The sequence below is a fragment of the Cetorhinus maximus genome, chromosome 11 (genome assembly GCF_964194155.1).
Source record: "Cetorhinus maximus chromosome 11, sCetMax3.hap1.1, whole genome shotgun sequence".
Lineage (NCBI taxonomy): Eukaryota > Metazoa > Chordata > Chondrichthyes > Lamniformes > Cetorhinidae > Cetorhinus > Cetorhinus maximus.
Genome location: NC_135889.1, coordinates 84,857,322 through 84,876,412, shown reverse-complemented (window position 1 = coordinate 84,876,412; position 19,091 = coordinate 84,857,322). Strand labels below are relative to the sequence as shown.

General features: G+C 43.7%; 1 protein-coding gene across 2 annotated transcripts in view; it reads left to right on the top strand.

The window, feature by feature from the left end:
• Positions 1-19,091, top strand: part of LOC144686755 (extended synaptotagmin-3-like) — a 130,505-nt gene that overhangs the window by 76,676 nt on the left and 34,738 nt on the right. The window contains exons 8-11 of one of the 2 annotated variants that reach the window (XM_078552389.1): positions 3,982-4,102; positions 9,470-9,646; positions 13,642-13,724; positions 14,425-14,473. In XM_078552389.1, coding sequence (XP_078408515.1) covers positions 3,982-4,102; positions 9,470-9,646; positions 13,642-13,724; positions 14,425-14,473 — 430 coding nt within the window. The remainder of the gene's footprint in view (positions 1-3,981; positions 4,103-9,469; positions 9,647-13,641; positions 13,725-14,424; positions 14,474-19,091) is intronic. The other variant, XM_078552390.1, reaches the window with a different exon arrangement.

Genomic DNA, 19,091 nt, shown 5'->3' with positions numbered 1-19,091 from the left:
ATTTGAAATAGAGACACAAATTCCCTTGCTTGACATGAGGCATAAATTGCTTCATCATATTTCCTATATTGCATTTTGGTCAGATTTTCTTTTAAAGTCCAAATATACTACATCTACTGCATTCCCTACATCCTTGGCCATATTCTTGAAGAACATGCCCATTGTAAATCCATGTCGACTAAATGTACCTTTCTAAACGTTTACTAATGTTCTCTGGCAATTATCTTGGTACCCGTAGGAGCTTTAGTGGCCCTTTTAATTACTTGGTTTATTTTTTTCCTTCTCAATCTAGAAATTAACAGGAAGCTTCCATCCCTTTTGTCTGGGGTTGTCTCAAACTCTTGCCTTAGAGCCCACTAAGCTCCCTTAATATTCAGTTTTTAGCACATTGTTGTTTGAACCCTAATTGAGTCCACCTCAGGCTAATTGGACAAAAACTTGCTCTACCCGCTTAGTATGAAAATCCTTTAAAAGATTTAGTGCAGTTTCAATGCACAGTGCAAAATTGCCCATGTTTTGTGCTAATTTACAGTGCCACTAGGCAAGGCCAAAATGTTAACTGGTGTAAGAAATGGGAAACTTGTAATGCTGCAATCGGTGATGGTGTTCTGAAGTTGAAGGTGGCACATGCTATACTGAATCTTGGATGATAAATACTGCCATCATCTGATTAAAATGAGAAATGTTCTATTCTCCATCAAGAATATCACTTGATTTGACAATTATAAAAGAATCCTGGAATGTAATTAAATATTGCCAATGTGTTTTTGGCATTCTTCTCAGAAACGCAATGAAACAGTTGCCATAGAAACCAAAAACAGAAAATGCTGGGAAAACTCAGCAGGTCGACAGCGTCTTTGGAGAGAGAAACAGAGTTAACTTTTCGAGTCTGTATGATTCTTCATCAAAGCCATAGAAAACACATTGCTAGAGCACTGCTATTGAATGATCATCCATACTTATTTGAGCTGAAGATTTATGAATTTTACTTTGACTTTTGGACGAGATGTTAAACCTGGGCTGCACCTGTCCTCTCAGCTGGACATAAAAGATTCTGTTTCAGCTTTGAAGAAGAGCAGGGCAGTTCTCCCTCATGCCTTGGCCAATATTTACCCTTTAACCAATACTACTTTTTAAAAAAGAAACATTATTTGCTCATTATGGTATTGCTGTTTGTGGGACCTTGCTGTGCACGAATTGATGACCATGTTTCCTACATTAGAACAGTGACTACACTCCAAAAAAGTACTGTTTTTTTGGCTGTAAAGTACTTTGGGACATCCTGAGGTCATGAAAGGTGCTATATGTTCTTTCTTTAGTCAACAATGTGCCTCTTCTCTGATTTAACAATCAAGTATTCACACACAAGAACATTTATATGGAAAGTAGCCATTGTGAAATAAGAGACTCATTAAAATGTAGCACGCAAATGTTTAATAATTGGGCCAGAATTTGCTGGAGCAGGGCATCATAAAGCGAGCACCAGGAGTTGAATCTTTTTCTTGTCCTTCAGCTCCAATTATTTTTGTGCCACAAATTGCTGAAAGGGTGAATTGATAAAGCTGCAGTTAGGCCAATGGAACATCTGCAGACCTTGTTGAGCAACAAGAGCAAGCCTATCTCCTAAACCAAAATAAGTTTAAAGAGGGGGAAGAAATAGAGGAATGATGGAGCAGGAAATAGGGTAGCTCCGATATAGCAAGTGAAGTAGAGAAAGAAAGATGGATTGAGAGAAAGGGGGCAAAAAAAAGACCAGGGAAAAGTTGAAAAATTTAATGCCTTCAAGGTTGAATGGTCTTTCAGCACCATTAGTAATCCCATTAACCAGGCCCTTGCACAATGAAGTAGCAGCCCTAACTTCATGCAACGAGTTTAATTTGTGTTTAAGGTGCAAATTCAGCAATTTCTTGACAGTTACTGGGAGAGTGACAACACCACAATTTCTGGTGAGGAGAAAATATGCTGGGAGTTGCAAGTCACAATTGGTGGAGGATTTATGCCAGTGTGAAGGAATCATTTAATAGTGAAAATATTTTAAATGGTGTTACTGAATCAATCTGTGGCAGTTCATACCGCTCAGCGTATATTTTCATCACAACTTGTTTTTTACTAGTAACACCGTGCGCCATGAACCTGCCATTATATTCCCAGCAAATTCAGGACCAGTATAATGTAAAGGCTTTGATTCAGTTTTATTTTCTTTGCAAAATCACCATTTTGAATAACTATGTTTGAGATAAATGGAGCTTTAATAATGCATCTTCTGAGAAAATATTCCTACATAACTAAACAATTATGTATATAACACAGTGCCAGTTTCAGTAGCAAATGAGCTGAGGCGCAGTGGATTGGGGGAGGGGGGTATGTCAGACAATGTTATGGGAGTGACAAAAGGCAGTCTTAGTCTTGGCGCAGCTATGTGGCCGGGATCTTGTATTGGTCAAATGTGACACCAAGTTTGTGAACAGTCTGGTTCTTGCAGTTGCCAGGGAGAGGGATGAAGGAGGTCATTAGGGAATGCTGTTTGTGATGGGGACCACAGACAATGGTTTCAGTCGTCTTAATATTTAATTGGTGAAAATTTCTGCTCATCCAGTACTCAATGTCGGACAAGCAATCTGATCATTAAGAGGCAGTGGTGTGGTCAAGGGAGGTGGCGGTGAGGTAGAGCTTGGTGTTGTTCACATCCATGTTAGAAACTGATGATGTATTTCAAGTGATGCTGAAATAAGGCAGCATGCAAATGAGAAATAGGAGGAGGTCAAGGATAGGCCCTTCAGGTACATCAGAGGTAACAGTGCAGAAGGGGGAGAGAAGCCTTTGTGGATGATTCTGTGGTTCCAATTAGATTGGTTAGAAAGCAACCAGGCGACAGCAGTCCCAACCCACTGAACGACAGTGGAGAGGCATTAGAGGAGGATGGTGTGGTCAACCATGTCAAAGGCTGTTCAGGAAGGATGAGGAGGGATAGATTACCTTTGTCACAGTTACATCAGAAATAATTTTTGAATTTAAGAGTCATTTTGGTACAGTGGCAGGGATGGAAACCTGATTTGAATGATTCAAACCTGGAGTTCTGGGAAAGATGCCCAGATTTGGGAGGTGACAAAATGTTAAAGTACTTAGGACAGGAAAGGCAAGGTGGAGAAAGGATGCTAGTTTGTGAGGATAGAGGGGGGTCAAGGGTTTTTATTTTAGGTGTTGATGCAAATTTGAAAGAGAAGGGGACAGTACCTGAAGAGAGAGAGCAAATAACAATATCAGCTAACATGGGAAATAGGAAAGAAAGTTGAACTGACAGTAGCTTAGTCAGAGTAAATTCAAGAGAGCAAGAGGTGGGTCTCCTGGACATGATGAGCATTGACAGGACACAAGGAGAGATAGAAGGAAAACAAGAAAAATATGAATTCAGGGTTAGGGCAGAGTTGAACCTTAGAGGAAGTCTGGCCCAGTGAACTAGTGGAAGGGGAAGTGGCCGCGGCAGGAAATAAAACCACAAATGCAGGTCCGAAATTAATCAGAAATCACTAGAAATGCCTGTTTTTATTCTGTCACAGGATGTAGGCATTGCTGGCTAAGACAGCATTTGTCCATCCCTAATTGTCCTTGAAGGGCAAAAATCTAACAGCTTCTGAAATAGAGAAAAGCTGAGTTAATGTTTCTTCAGAACATTCTGATCAAGAATCTTGACCCAAAATATTTTCTTTTTGCAGTTGCTGAAAAAAAACTGTTATTTATTTCCAGCACCTTTTTTTATTTCAGGTTGATCCTGGTTTAAATTTTATTATGAATAGTGAATATTAAGAAACAAAATCCCTCTTTATCCTAATAAATAAAAAATGATATTTTTTAACCACAGCCAATGGTATAAGGAGGCGTGTTGCTCACTGTTTTAATGATGAGAACACTAAAAAAAAAATACAGTGTTCAGCATTTGTTTTGCTATTTTGCCATTTTTAATGACCTTTTTCTTCTTTTCAGTGAATTGTCAGACACAAAGATTCTTGACACTATTGCGTCATACATGGTCTTGCCTAATAGGTTCACCTGTCCACTCATTAACAATGTCAATGTTTCTCAGCTAAGGTTTCCTTTACCACACGTAAGTAACTTATTTTGACAAGTGCATGTTCTGAATAGTTTTTTAATCTCTGTGCTTTGTCAATTTGGTATATTGAAAATTTGAAATACTTCTGAATCTTCTATAAACTACTGGAGGCATTTGGTTCCTTTTACTGGGCTGGATAGGTTGCCTAGTGAATGATTTCCCCCACCTGTAGCCCCATCTCCTATATGCAGAATTGGATATTTCTATGGCATTTATGGGTATTCTTTCTAAATAAGTAAACTCCCTGAACATAATCAGGGACTGTTTGGGGGTAAATTGGAAGGCCTGGAAAAGGGCGCTGGGATCACGATGTGTGATACAGCGAGCATGCAACTTTGTGCTGTCTGCTCATTTGCATGATAGCCACATGTAGCCCAGCTCTAACCACACCACTGAGTGGCTGCATTCCTCAGCAGGGTGCCCAGGTTCATGTGAGGCTAGCATACTTAAAGCTAGCCTCTCCAACCTGGTCATCCTGCAACTCTTAAAGGAGAGGCACATTCTGACTGGAGCAGCTGCTAGAAGTAGAGGGTCTGACTTAGAAGAAGAGTGACAACAGGGGAGAGGGCTCCAAAATTTTCACATGCCTCACTAGAGACTGTGGTGCAGGAGGTGGAGAGGTGGAAGCCTCAAGCCAGGAGTGTCTTGCCTCTCAGAAAGCAGTGGGGCCAGTTGTGGTCAATACAGGGAGTGCAGCCCTGTGGACCTGGATGCAACTGGTCAAGGTGAGTGAATTCACCTTCAAATGTCACTTGAACCACGAGCCTCTCACTCTGAAGGGGATTTGGTGAATTGAGCAATCACCAGTAACAATCGTATCACTGCTACTAGCCTCGCCTGACGTCTCACATGCTGCACACACTGCCCCGTATTCAACCGCAACAGCCACATCACCCAAATACATTATGCTACAGGACAAGGTGGCCAGTGAGAGACAGGCTAGGCTGCATCTCTTTACCCCCACGGAGGAGATTGGTGCTCACCATCCTTGGAGTGGTTACAAATGAGGCCACGGCCAGCAGAGAGGCTGAAACTGTCAAAGATGACCGTGTGCTTATACCTAATTCTCCTTCTTAGTCCCACTTCTCCCTCAACCCACAATCCCTCCTAATTTACAAGCTGTAGATGGTTTAAGGACACACCTCTTTCTCTCTCTCTCTCTCTCTCTCTCGCTCTCTCTCTCTCTCTCTCTCTCTCTCTCTCTCCCCCCCCCCCGCCTCACCAAAACCCTACCATTGTGCCTCCCTCATTTCAGTTACCCAAGAACTGGAACCAGGCCAGGTAGTACTGTAAAAGCAAGAAGTGGTAGAAGAGACTGATGATGAAGAAACACCATCATTCGCAGCCACTGGCTCAGATCCTGACACTGTGCAAGCTTTAGAGGATGGCTTAGAGATGGAACCTGCTCATTGTCAGGCATCAGGCACATATGGCCTGAGGGCAGGGCAAAGAGGTAGTGAAAGTGCCAGTTTACTGGAGGGCAAGGATGCACACAAGTTCTGCTTCTGAGGACTGACCTGAGGACTTTGGGGCTGTGTACAAAAAGCATAAATGTTTGGCCTACCATCAGTAGGCCTACCAGAAAGCCTGTGATCACTGTCGAAGTATGGAGGATTATGACACCAACTTCACACAGGGTTTGCACAGAACATGGAATCCATCATTTCCAACATTGAAGTGGTGGCCAATTTCACAGAAAATACTTGTGAACTATGAACCATGATGCAATGTGTATTGGCCAATGCCTCAGCTTTCATTGCACCACAAACAGAAGTCACTCAATGTTTGGGTGCAGTGGAAGCTCAGATTAAAGTTGTACAAGGCCAGCTTGCTGCCATGCCGGCTCAGGCTGTTACCATTATGGCTGCGGATACCAGTGCTCAATGGAGTTTGCAGGCATTCACAGCAGTCCAGCAATCTGTGCTCCAGCAGATTACTTGGCTTGCTGAGGCACCATCCTAGGGGAGAGGCAGTGACTCCATGGAGCATGAAACTGTTGCCCACACAGGATGATAACAATCATTCTCCACTACCACTCCACCAGCTCCCTTGTTACTGCCTGTCAGCCAGGCAGCCCACACTGCTGCTGCGCATGCCAAGATTGTGCAGTCTGAGACTGGATCTTTTCAGGCCGGAGCTGCATGAGATCATACTGCAAGGCCACCTACAGCCTTCTGCCAACCACTGGGGTAGTACTGCAAAGGAGCACTAGGCCAGGCAAAGGCACACAGAAAACAAGCATTAAGTGAACACTCAAGGGTGATTAGTTGACTTCGCTGCATACCTGATGGCAAGGGCTGTGTCCTCATGACAGTGAGGTTGTGCAGGTTGCAGCAGACCAAGACGAATTATGACATGTACTCTGGAGACTACTATTGGCTCCTTGACAGCAGTCCAGACAGAAGAAGCATTGCTCAAGCATCCCAATGGTCATCTCGTTTACATTTTGTGTTGCAGCATATCTCTCACATGCATGCTGCTGACATATGGGTGGATTGTGCACTGCAGGCCTGATTCAAGGGATCGGCAGATAGCCCTTGTTGCTTAGTGACCCCCTGGTCTCTCATGGTGGCTCAAATGCTGATAGTGCAGGGAACTGGCACATCATGATTGCTGCCAGGATACTGGGCATTGAGCTGCTTGGGAGTATGGTCACACATCAGCTGCACATTGATGGAATATGTTACAATCCCCATGGAAACCGATAACGTTTAGAAAGAAATTTGAACTTCCAGTTAATAACTGAAAAAAGGTGATACCACAATATTTCACATCTTAAGATTTTTACTGTAACAAATGATTAAAAACGCTATTAACTAAACATTTTTTTTGTAGGCAACTTATACTTTAAACTATGGAAAGGAACATTACGCTTTTATACTTATCACACATCGCACTCTCCACAGAATTACACTCCCAATAGCAAACAGTCCGCAGTCATTTCCAGTGGTTTACATTTTCCAGTTTCACTGAGTAGTAACTTCACATAACTATCCAGGCACTTCCTTCCATTTGTGAAAAGTTTCCCAAATCCACTACCGGCAGTAAAGCCTGTTCAGATGATTCTTCTTTGTCTTCCCTCCACACTCCATGCCCACCCACCCCCCCGGCACCCTCACCCCAATCATGCCAGAACAAATTGTCTGGATTCCTTAGGTGGTTGTGGAATGCGTCTCTTTGACTAGAGACCTTCTCCCTCCCACATCCAGCTTTAATAACTTACAGAGAACCGGCAGCCTATCCTCTTTGCTGACCACACCAATTATTGTTCATTTCCTCCATATCTTTCCTCTTCTGCCCCAAAAGCTTGGAGCCAACATGTTTATTTACTGTTCACACAGCTGTCCTTGCCTTTTGTTCCCAGATGTGAGAACTTCACACCTTGCTCAGCCAGACCCTTAACTAAGCCAGGCAGGACTTGGAATAGTCACTTTAACCTAAATTTAAAGACATAGTCCAAAACATAATTATCTTACAAACTTCATAATTGTAACAAGTGGAACCCTTTACTGTTGTGGTACACCTCTGAATTTAGATGGGGCACTTGCAAAGCAAAGTATGTGCAGTCAGTGGCACCCTATATCATGGGGCAACCATGTGCATACTCCACATGGTTGCTTATGGTCAGAAACCTCCCTTTTTATAACAGTGAAACTGCGAGATGTTGGAAAGGTTCCCTGCAAAGAAGTTCATGGTCATGGTCTCCTTCACAGCCACAGGCAGTGCAGCTCTGGCCCTGCCATAAGGCTCCAAGTTTGGCTGCATGAGGTGCAATATTTCAGTGAGCACCTCCTTAGTGAATCAGAGACATTGTGCTTCCTGTTCCTGGCTTAGGTTGAGGTAAGAGAATTAGTCTCTGAACATCTTGGATGGATACAGCCTCCTGCTGCCAATCTCCTCCTCCACCCCCTTTCTCTTTTGCAGAATGGCACCCATAGCATCAAAAATAACTGGCACTGCACATCTGAAATTTGAGTAGTTATATCTTGATGTATCTGCCACTCAATTAGCTAATAATGCCTTACTTTTGGTATTTGGAAACTGCAATTAACTTTCAATCATTAATGCCTAGGTTTTTTCACAATTGGAAATGATAGGAAGCAGTTCCTTGGGCCACCTCTTAACTGTCAGCTTAACTTATTGATTTCTAAATTCCTGCCTAATGCAGAAAGTTGCATCATCTGTAATGGGAAATGCTTTGCATTTTCCGTTACTATTTGAGTTACATTATAGAAATTGTACCTTCTAATCTCATACCATTAAGACATTTCAGAATGGGAAAGAAAATCATTTTAAAAACCGCACACCTTCAAAATCTTTAACAAAGTCTAACTTTGAAATATTGTCAGCATATGGGGCAGAATTTTAGGTCGGCGTGTGGGCACGCGCTTGACCCGCTTGAACGTGAAATAGCACGTGATGATGTCGGGCAAGTGTCCCAATGTCATCCCGCGCTTGTGTGATATTTCGGTCAGCGGGCACGTGCAAAAGTTGAAAGTGCGCTCCCCAACAATTAAGAGGGCAATTAAGCCCATTAACGTTCCAATTGTCCCTGATTTTTCATGGTCCGTCCAACCTTACAGTTGGCGGACGGGCAAATCTCCCAGGCGGACTTTGCATTTTTGTTGAAACCTCATCCAAGGGCGGGATGAGGTTTCCGTTACTAAATGAAAAAAAAAATGTATGGACAGAATTTTCACCATGTATATCTTCAGGCAACTGATTCTGGTGCGTGGACATTTTTTTCCTGGATTTTAAAATCTTTATTTATTGGTTTTGAATTCTTCAGCTCCCTGAGGCAGCTCTCTGCCTTCAGGGAGCTTTCGTTCTGCGTTCCCCGCACCCGTGTTTACGTCAGCGCCTGCCCTCTTCCCACCCCCTCCACCCCGACAGCACTGAGCTTTTCAGTGCACGTTTCACGCTGACTGGTCGTTAATTGGCCAGCCAGTGTGAAATCGCAGTCGGGGGCTGATTGCGGGCAGTGGTCCGTTGCCCAGTCACTCCTGGGCCCGCTGATCATGCCCACACGCTGACCTAAATATACTGCCCAAGAACTTGTTGCTCACGAGCTTTCACTTGAAGAAATGGTTCAGCAGTATGGCTTTAGAGCCAGGATGTGGAAACTATTTGAACAGTAACAGCAATACAATGTGATCTCTATTCTTGGTTTCACTTTGTGCAAAGGAGAAAAATGATGTTTAGGTGCAAGTGGCAGGACAACATATCCAATTTAAAGCAGCGTCAGTGATTGAAGAAAATCAGATTTGAGCATGTGTAATACTATGGAGTCATTTCTGCAGTAGGAAAAAAAAATATTTGCCTCTGAATAATCTTTTGGAAATTGCCTCATTTATTTTACAGGGTGTGGTGAGAATTTATCTAAACAAGGCTGCAGATTTGATAAGAAAGGACACATATCTTATGGGCATGGTCCAAGGGAAGTCTGATCCATATGCTCTTATTCGAGTTGGCACACAGACCTTTCGCAGCAAAACAATCAAAGGAAATTTAAATCCTGAATGGTATGAAATCTATGAGGTAAGCTCTCCTAAAATTTACAACCTTTTCCCTCTGATGGAAGACTGAGTTGTGGATTAGGTAAGTACTTCAGGAACTGGGGGGAGGCGATGGCACAGTGGTATTGTCACTGGACGAGTAATCCAGAGACCCAGGGTAATGCAAAAGTCGGAAGTGTGCCCCCCCCACCCCCTCCCCACTGTCAATTAAGAGGGCAATTAAGCCCATTAAAGTTCCAATTGTCCCTGATTTTTCGAGGTCCGTCCTCAGGCAGACTTTGCATTTTTGATGAAAATCATTCATCTGCCTGCCCCATATGTTCAAATCCTGCCACGGCAGATGGTGGAATTTGAATTCAATAAAAATCTGGAACTAAAAGTCTAATGATGACCATGAAACCATTGCCAATTGTTGTAAAAACCCATCTGGTTCACTAATGTCCTTTAGGTAAATAAATCTGTCATCCTTACCTGGCCCGGCTTACATGTGACTCCAGACCCACAGCAATGTGGTTGACTCTGAAATGGCCTGGGAAGCCACTCAGTTGTAACAAACCGCTAAAAAGTCACAAAAAAGGAATGAAACTAGACAAACCAACGGGCTTCGGCCAAGGCACCGGAAACGACAACGGCAATTGCAGCCCTGTCGACACTGCAAAATCCTCCTTAGTAACATCTGGGGGCTAGTGCCAAAATTGGGAGAGCTGTCTCACAGACTAGTCAAGCAACAGCCTGGTATAGTCATCCTCTAGGAATCATACCTGACAAACAATGTCCCAGATGACACCATCACCATCCCTGCGTATGTCCTATCCCACCGGCAGGACAGACCCAGCAGAGGTGGCGGCACAGTGGTATACAACCAGGAGGGAGTTGCCCTGGGAGTCCTCAACATCAACTCTGGACCCCATGAAATCTCATGGCATCAGGTCAAACATGGACAAGGAAATGAACATGGACCATGTACCACCCTCGCTCAGCTGATGAATCAGTGCTCCTCCATGTTGAATATCACTTGGAAGAAGCACTGAGGGTGGCAAGGGTGCAGAATGTACTTTGGGTGGAGGACTTCAATGTCCATCACCAAGAGTGGCTTGGCAGCACCATTACTGGCCAAGTCCTAAATGACATAGCTGCTAGGCTGGGTCTGCGACAGGTGGTGAGGGAACCAACAAGAGGGAAAAACATACTTGACCTCACCAACCTGCCTGCCGCAGATGCATCTGTCCATGACAGTATCGGTACGAGTGACCAATGCACAGTCATTGTGGAGACGAGGTTCCACCTTCACATTGAGGATACCCTCCATCATGTCGTGTGGCACTACCACCATGCTAAATGGAGTAAATTTCGAACAGATCTGGCAACTCAAGACTGGGCACTCATGATGCACTGTCGGCATCAGCAGTAGCAGAATTGTACTTGAACACAATCTGTAACCTCATGACCCGGCATATTCCCCACTCTACCATTACCATCAAGCCGGGGAATCAACCCTGGTTCAATGTAGAGTGCAGGAGGGCATGCCAGGAGCAGCATCAGGCATACCTAAAAATGAGGTGTCAACCTGATGAAGCTATAACATAGGACTACTTGCGTGCCAACCAGCATGAACTGCAAGTGATAGATAGGGCTAAGTGATCCCACAACCAACAGATCAGATCTAAGCTCTGCAGTCCTGCCACATCCAGTCATGAATGGTGGTGGACAATTAAACAACACCCTGGAGGAGGAGGCTCCACAAATATCCCCATCCTCAATGATGGAGGAGCCCGGCACATCAGCGCAAAAGATAAGGCTGAAGCATTGGCAACAATCTCCAGCGAGAAGTGCCGAGTGGATGATCCATCTCAGCCTCCTCCAGAGGGCCACAGCATCACGGATGCCAGGCTTCAGCCAATTCGATTCACTCCACATGATATCAAATAACGGCTGAAGGCACTGGATACTGCAAAGACTATGGGGCCCTGACAATATTCCGGCAATAGTACTGAAGACTTGTGCTCCAGAACTTGCCGCGCCCCTAGCCAAGCTGTTCCAATACAACTACCACACTGGCATCTACCCGGCTATGTGGAAAATTGCCCAGGTATGTCCTGTACACACAAAGCAGGACAAATTCAACCCGACCAATTACCATCCCATCAGTCTACTCTCGCTCATCAGTAAAGTAATGGAAGGGGTCATCAACAGTGCTATCAGGTGGCACTTGCTTAGCAATAAGCTGCTCGCTGACGCTCAGTTTCTGGGTTCTGCCAGAGCCACTCAACTCCTGACCTCATTATAGCATTGGTTCAAACATGGACAAAAGAGCTGAACTCCCGAGGGTGAGGTGAGAGTGACTGCCCTTGACATCAAGGCAGCATTTGACCAAGTGTGGCATCAAGGAGCCCTAGCAAAACTGGAGTGTCAGTGGGAATCGGAGGAAAACTCTCCACTGGTCGGAGTCATACCTAGCACAAAGGAAGATGGCTGTTGTTGTTGGAGGTCAGTCATCTCCATTCCAGGACATCACTGCAGGAGTTCCTCTGGGTAGTGTCCTCGGTCGAACCATCTTCAGCTACTTCATCAATGACCTTCCTTCCATCATGAGCTCAGAAGTGAGGATGTTCACTGATGATTGCACAATGTTCAGCACCATTCGCGACTCCTCAGATACTGAAGCAGTCCATGTCCAAATGACAATATCCAGGCTTGGGCTGACAAATGGCAAGTAACATTCGTGCCACACAAGTGTCAGGCAATGACAACAAGAGAGAATCCAACCATCGCCTCTTGATGTTCAATGGCATTACCATCACTGATTCCCCCACTATCAACATCCTGGGGGTTACCATTGACCAGAAATTGATCTAGACTATCCATATAAATACTGTGGCTACAAGAGCATGTCAGAGGCTAGGATTCGTGCGATGAGTAACTCCCCTCCTGTCTCCCCAAAGCCTGTCCACCATCTACAAGGAACAAGTCAGGAGTGTGATGGAATACTCCCCACTTGCCTGGATAAGTGCAGTTCCCACAACACTACAGAAGCTGGACACCAACCAGGACAAAGCAGCCCGTTTGATTGGCACCACATCCACAAACATTCACTCCCACCACCACCAACGCGCACAGTAGCAGCAGTGTGTACCATCTACAAGATGCACTGCAGGAATTCACCAAGGCTCCATAGACAGCACCTTCCAAACCCACGACCACTACCAGAAGGACAAGGGCAGCAGATAGATGGGAACACGACCACCTGGAAGTTCTCCTCCAAGTCACTCACCATCCTGACTTGGAAATATATCGCCGTTCCTTCACTGTCGCTGGGTCAAAATCCTGGAACTCACTTCCTAACAGCACTGTGGGTGTACCTACACCACATGGGCTGCAGCGGTTCAAGAAGGCAGCTCACCACCACCTTCTCAAGAGCAACTAGGGATGGGCAATAAATGCTGGCCCAGCCAGCGAAGCCCACATCCCGTGAATGAATTAAAAAAAACTGCAGCCTTGATGGTACAGTTTAGATAGAATAAGGTTACAGCAGCTAGTTGATTTATAGCAGATGCTTACCCTTCCATCAAGTACTGGTATTTGGGTTTTGAAAATAACTCCCAATAAAAACCCATTATAGGCTGCACCCTTTGAGTAGATAAGCAGAACAGGCCAAGCTTTCACTTTCTTCTAAGTGATTGTGATACAGTCCAATTGTGGTATTTTTACACTTCTTGAATACTCTAGTGTGAGGTAAGAATTCCATTTTATGACTAAAAAAGGGTGGAAAAATTTGTTTAATTTTACATCTGAAAAGGAATGAAAGCATGGATCTTTGCTCTTCACATAACCAAAGTGTACTTTTAATACTCTTTTAAAAAAAAAGTTTGCTTATCTTTTTGTGTATAGTCTCCAAATCCCAAAAAAATAGCATGTTTTGATAGTTCATTTTTATTTTTACTCTGGAATACTAAAATTCAAACATTCTTGAGAAAGAATAAATGATCCATAATACTTTTGCTGCTTTCCTTTTTTTAGGCTGTAGTTCATGAGGCCCCTGGTCAAGATTTGGAGGTGGAACTTTTTGATGAAGATCCAGATAAGGATGACTTCCTCGGCAGGTCAGGTGTAACTCCTCACAATAGTTCACAATAATGTGCTTTTTAAAAATTTCCTCCATTATCTCCAGAAGATGGTTGATTTCATAGGCATTGTCAGTCTGCTGGTACCTTTCCCAAGTGAGAGGCAAGCTGGCCAAATATGAAAGATTTCCTGAGTGCCCCTGTGAATAGTTCCATCGCGCTATCATCGGTGCCTCCCCCCCCCCCCCTCCCCCCCCCCCGCCCACCACCATCACCTCAGCCTTTTTCTTTGAGAATCCTAAAGAATTACACAATTATTTTGAAGGGAGTTAATCTTCTCCCTCTTCACATGTATAAGCCTTGAAAGCGAATGTCAGTATGATGTTTGGGAAATCACACATCCTGTTCTTGCATGACATCCATTCACACAAAAGTGCACATGTACGGTACATGGGATCAATAGATTAGGAAGGCTCAGCATAGAATCCCTGTTTGCTGGCCTTGCTGATAGTTGCTAACTCAGTACGAAGTAGGAATCAAACCTGGAACCTTTCTATCCGTTTACAACTTACTACTACACCAGGCAATTCAACTATCCCAATAATGCACTCTCAAAGCATCATGGGTTATTGCTATTCTACCAATTCAAAGTGTAACTTTGAGGTTTATGCCAAAGTCTGTAGTATTAACCTACATATATCTTGACTTGTAGTCATTTATTTTACATTCTGATATACAGCTTCGTTATAGACCTTGGAGAAGTGATGAAAGACAGAGTTGTGGATGAGGTAAGTACTTCAGAAACTGCAGCCTTGATGGTACAGTTTAGATGGAATAAGGTTACAGCAGCTAGTTGATCTATAGCAGATGCATACCCTTTCATCAAATACTGGTATTTAGGTTTTGAAAATAACTCCCAATAAAAACCCATTATAGATTGCACCCATTATAGTTGATAAGTAGAACAGGCCTCAGCTTTCACTTCCTTTTAAGTGATTGTGATACAGTCCAATTGTGATATTTTTACACTTCTGAATGCTCTAGATAAGAATCCCATTTTATGTCTGAAAAAGAGTGTAAAATTGTTTAATTTTACGTCTGAAAAGGAATGAAAGCGTGGATCTTTGCTTTTCACATAACCAAAGCGTACCTTTAATACTCTTTTTAAAAAAGTTTGCTTAACTTTTGTGTATAGTCTAAAATACTGGGCAATGGTATATATTAGCCTTAACTATTTTGTGCAGAAGTGTTGCAAACATCAACAAGATACTAAATGCTGTGCACTCAAGTTTAACTGAGTGGGCAAAAAATTGACAGATGGAGTATTATTATGTGGGAAAATATGAGGTTGTCCACTTTGGCAAGAAGAACAGAAAAACAGATTATTTAAATAGAGAAAGACTGCAAAGTGCTGCAGTATAGAGGGATCTGGGTGTCCTTGTACATGAAGCATAAGAACTTAACATGCAGGTACAGGAAGTAATGAGGAAGGCAAATGGAACATTGGCCTTTATTGCAAGGGGGATGGAGTATAAATGTAGGGAAGTCTTGCTACTTATATACAGAGCATTGCTCACACCCGGAGTACTGCAGTTTTGATCTCATAAGAACATAGAAATTAAGAGCAGGAGTAGGCCACTGGACCCTTCGAGCCATTCAATGAGATCATGGCTGACCTGGTTGTAACTTCAACCCAACATTCTCGCCTGCCCCAAAATAACCTTTCAACCCCTTGCTTAACAATCTTTCTACCTCTGCCTTAAAAATATTCAAAGACTCTGCTTCCACTGCCTTTTGAGGAAGGGAGTTCCAAAGATTCTCTGGCTTTTTCCTACCTGGGAGCTGAGCAGAGGCAGTCGGGAGTCAGCGGCATCTCAGTTGTTGAAGAAACTGAGTAAAAAAAACAACTGTGACATCACAGGAAACTAGTAAATTGATTGGCCTTAAGTGCTTGGTGTAAGGGGCAGTGTGGTAATCGCCAAGTTAGGACACAGGAATTAAGGTGACCTATAAATTACAAGAACTAAAACTAAAATAAAATAAAAATAAATATAAAATAAAATAGTTAAAATGAAAGTGATAAAATAAAATAATTAAAATAAATACCTAAAACACATGCAGATGCAGTATAATGTGGATAAATGGGAAATTATACATTTAGGTGTGAAAAACAAAAAGGCAGAATATTATTTAAATGGTGATACATTAGGAAATGTGGATGTACAAAGAGATCTGGGTGTCCTTGTACACCAGTCAATGAAAGTAAACAGACAGGTGCAGCAAGCAGTTCGGAAGGTAAATGGTATGTTGGCCTTCGTTGTGAGAAGATTTGAGTTCAGAAGTAGGGATGCCTTACTGCAGTTATACAGAGCCTTGGTGAGACCACACCTGGAATATTGTGTGCAGTTTTGGTTTCCCTACCTAAGAAAGGATATACTTGCCATAGAAGGAGGGAGTGCAGCGAAGGTTCACTAAGCTGATACCGGGGATGCCAGGATTGTCGTATGAGGAGAGATTGGTGAATACAGGCCTAGTCGAACCAGAGTTTAGAAGAATGAGATGGTATCTGATTGAAATGAATAAAATTCTAACAGGGCTAGATGGACTAGATGCAGGGAGGATGTTTTCCCTGGTTGGGGAATCTAGAACCAGGGGTCAGAGTCTCAGGAGATGGGGCAGGCCATTTAGGATGAGATGAGGAAAGATTTCTTCACTCAGAAGGTGGTCAACCTGTGGAATTCTCTATCACAAAAGGCTGTGGAGGCTGGGCCACTGAGTATATTCCAGAAAGAAATTGATAATTTTGTGAATATTAGGGGCATCAAGCAGTATGGAGAGAAACCAGGAATATGGTGTTGAGATAGAGGATCAGCCATGATCATATTGAATGGCAGAGCAGGCTCAAAGGGCCGAATGGTCTACTCCTCCTAGTTTCTATGTTAATGCAATTAAGAATGTATAATCTTTAGTTTTATTTATGGATGGTACTTGCATTTAGTAAGCACAGTAAATTGTAGTATACATAGGAAGTATTCTAAATTAATTAAGAAAGCAATTGAATTAACTTAACTTAAGTAACAATGGCAGGACAGGTGTTATGTTGCAGCTGTGGAATGTGGGAAATTTTTGGATGCCAGGGCGATCCAGGACACAGATTTCTGCAGAAAGTGTAAGCAGATAGAGGAATTCTGGATCAGGATTATTGAGCTGGAAGTTGACCTGTAGACACTGCACAACATAAGGGAGGGGGAGAATTACCTAGGGCAGGATTTTACGCCCCGTGGGCGGCCACGCGCCTAAAATCACATGCGATGACGTTGGGCCAGCATCCCAACGTCATCACACACTCATGCGATATTTCAGTTGGCGGGCACGCGCTGAAGTCGGCAGTGGCCTGCCGACAATTAAGAGGCCTATTAACGCCCTTCATTAATTTATTTCTATTTTTCGCGGCCCGTTGCATTTTTACGAAATCTCCTCCGCAGGTGGGATGAGGTTTTCAACGGTAGATAAAAATCCAATAAAAAATTTTTAACAGCATTTTTAACATGTCCCTCTTCATGAGTCACATGTGGGGACATGTTTATGTCATTTCTAAAAATCTTTATTTGTGTATGTCCAATTCTTCAGCTCCCTGAGGCAGCTCTGTGCCCTCAGGGAGCTTTCAGCATGTACTCCCCCACGTATGCGCAGACTTTTGTGGTCCACCCACCCCCACTCTGGCAGCGCTGAGCTTCTCAGTGCACATTTCACACTGGCCATTAATTGGCCAGCCAGTGTGAAATCATGGTTGAGGGTCGATCGCGGACGGCGGACTGTTTCCTGGGTGCGCCTGCCCGGCGACCCGAAAATCCTGTGCCAGGACACTTTGTTCCAGAAGACGGTCACACCTCTTAGAATAGAGTCGTCTGTTTTGGCCAGCAGTGAGGGATGGAAGGATGTGACCGTGAACGAGGCAGGTAAAGGGACTGAGCAGACAGGAGTGGAGGAGCCTCAGACTTTGCAATTGTGAATCAGGTTTGAGGCGCTCAAAACTTGTATGGACGAAGGCGAGGTCTGCAAAGTTGGACAAGCAGGCTGGCCATGGCACCATGGTACAGGAAACCGTTCAAGCTGGGGGAGCAAATGGGAATGTCGCGACTAAGGGACTGTATAGTGAGGGGGATTGACACTGTTCTGTGCAACAATAAGCGAGAGTCCAGGCGGCCTGCCAGGTGCCAGGGTTTGGAATATCTGCTCAGGGCTTGAGAGGAACTTGCAGTGGGAGTGGGAGGATCCAGTTGTTGTGATCCATACAGGTACCAATGACATAGGTAGACTAGGAAAGAGGTTCTGCATAGTCAGTTTGAGGAGCTAGGCAACAAATTAAAAAGCAGACCCTCAATGGTAATAATCTCTGGATTATTACCTGAGCCATGTGCAAATTGGCATGGGGCAAATAATATTAGAGACATGAAATCGTGGCTCAAAGTCTGGTGTGGGAGAAGTGGGTTCCGGGTCGTGGGGCACTAGCATCAGTACAGGGGAAAGCGGGAGCTGTACCATTGGGACAGTCTACACGTGAACCGTGCTGAAACCAGTGTTCTGGTGAGCTGCATAACTAAGGAAGTAGAGAGGGCTTTAAACTAAACAACGGGGCTGAGGGATCAAGCTTGGGTAGATGTTGCAAATCATGAGGTAGATTCAAAGCAGGAGAGCAAAATAGTAATATGGGAAATTACAGTCAGAGAATGGCAGGAAGGGAAAGAGAGAAAAGAACTAAGAACGCATCAATAGTCAAGACTAGATGTTACAAAGATAACAAAAAAGCAAAACTAAAGGCTCTGCATCTGAATGCACATAGTATTCATAACAAAGTAAATGAATTGAAGTAAATAAATATGATCTGATAGCCATTATGGAGATGTGCCTGCAGGATGACGAATTGAGGGGTATATGACATTTAAGAAGAACAGGAAGCTAGGTAAAGGTGGAGGGGTAGCACTGTTAATCAAAGATGGCTCTGGTGCAATAGTTGGAGATGACCTTGGTTCAGAAGATCAGGATGTAGAATCGGTTTGGGTGGAGATGAGGAATAGCAGGGGAAAGAAGTCACTAGTGGGAGTGGTCTGCAGGTCCCCTAACAATAACTACAATGTAGGACAAAGTATACAAAAAGAAATATTGGGTGCTTGTGATAAGGGGACGGCAATAATCATGGGTGATTTTAATCTACGTATAAATTGGAAAAATCGGATAGGCAGTAGTAGCCTGGATGAAGAGTTCATGGAGTGTTTTCGGGAGAGTTTCTTAGAGCAGCACGTTTTGATACCAACCAGAGAGCAGGTTATATTAGACTTGGCATGGTGTAATGTGACTGGTTTAATTAATGACCTCAGAGTAAAGGCACCCCAGTAGCAGCGACCA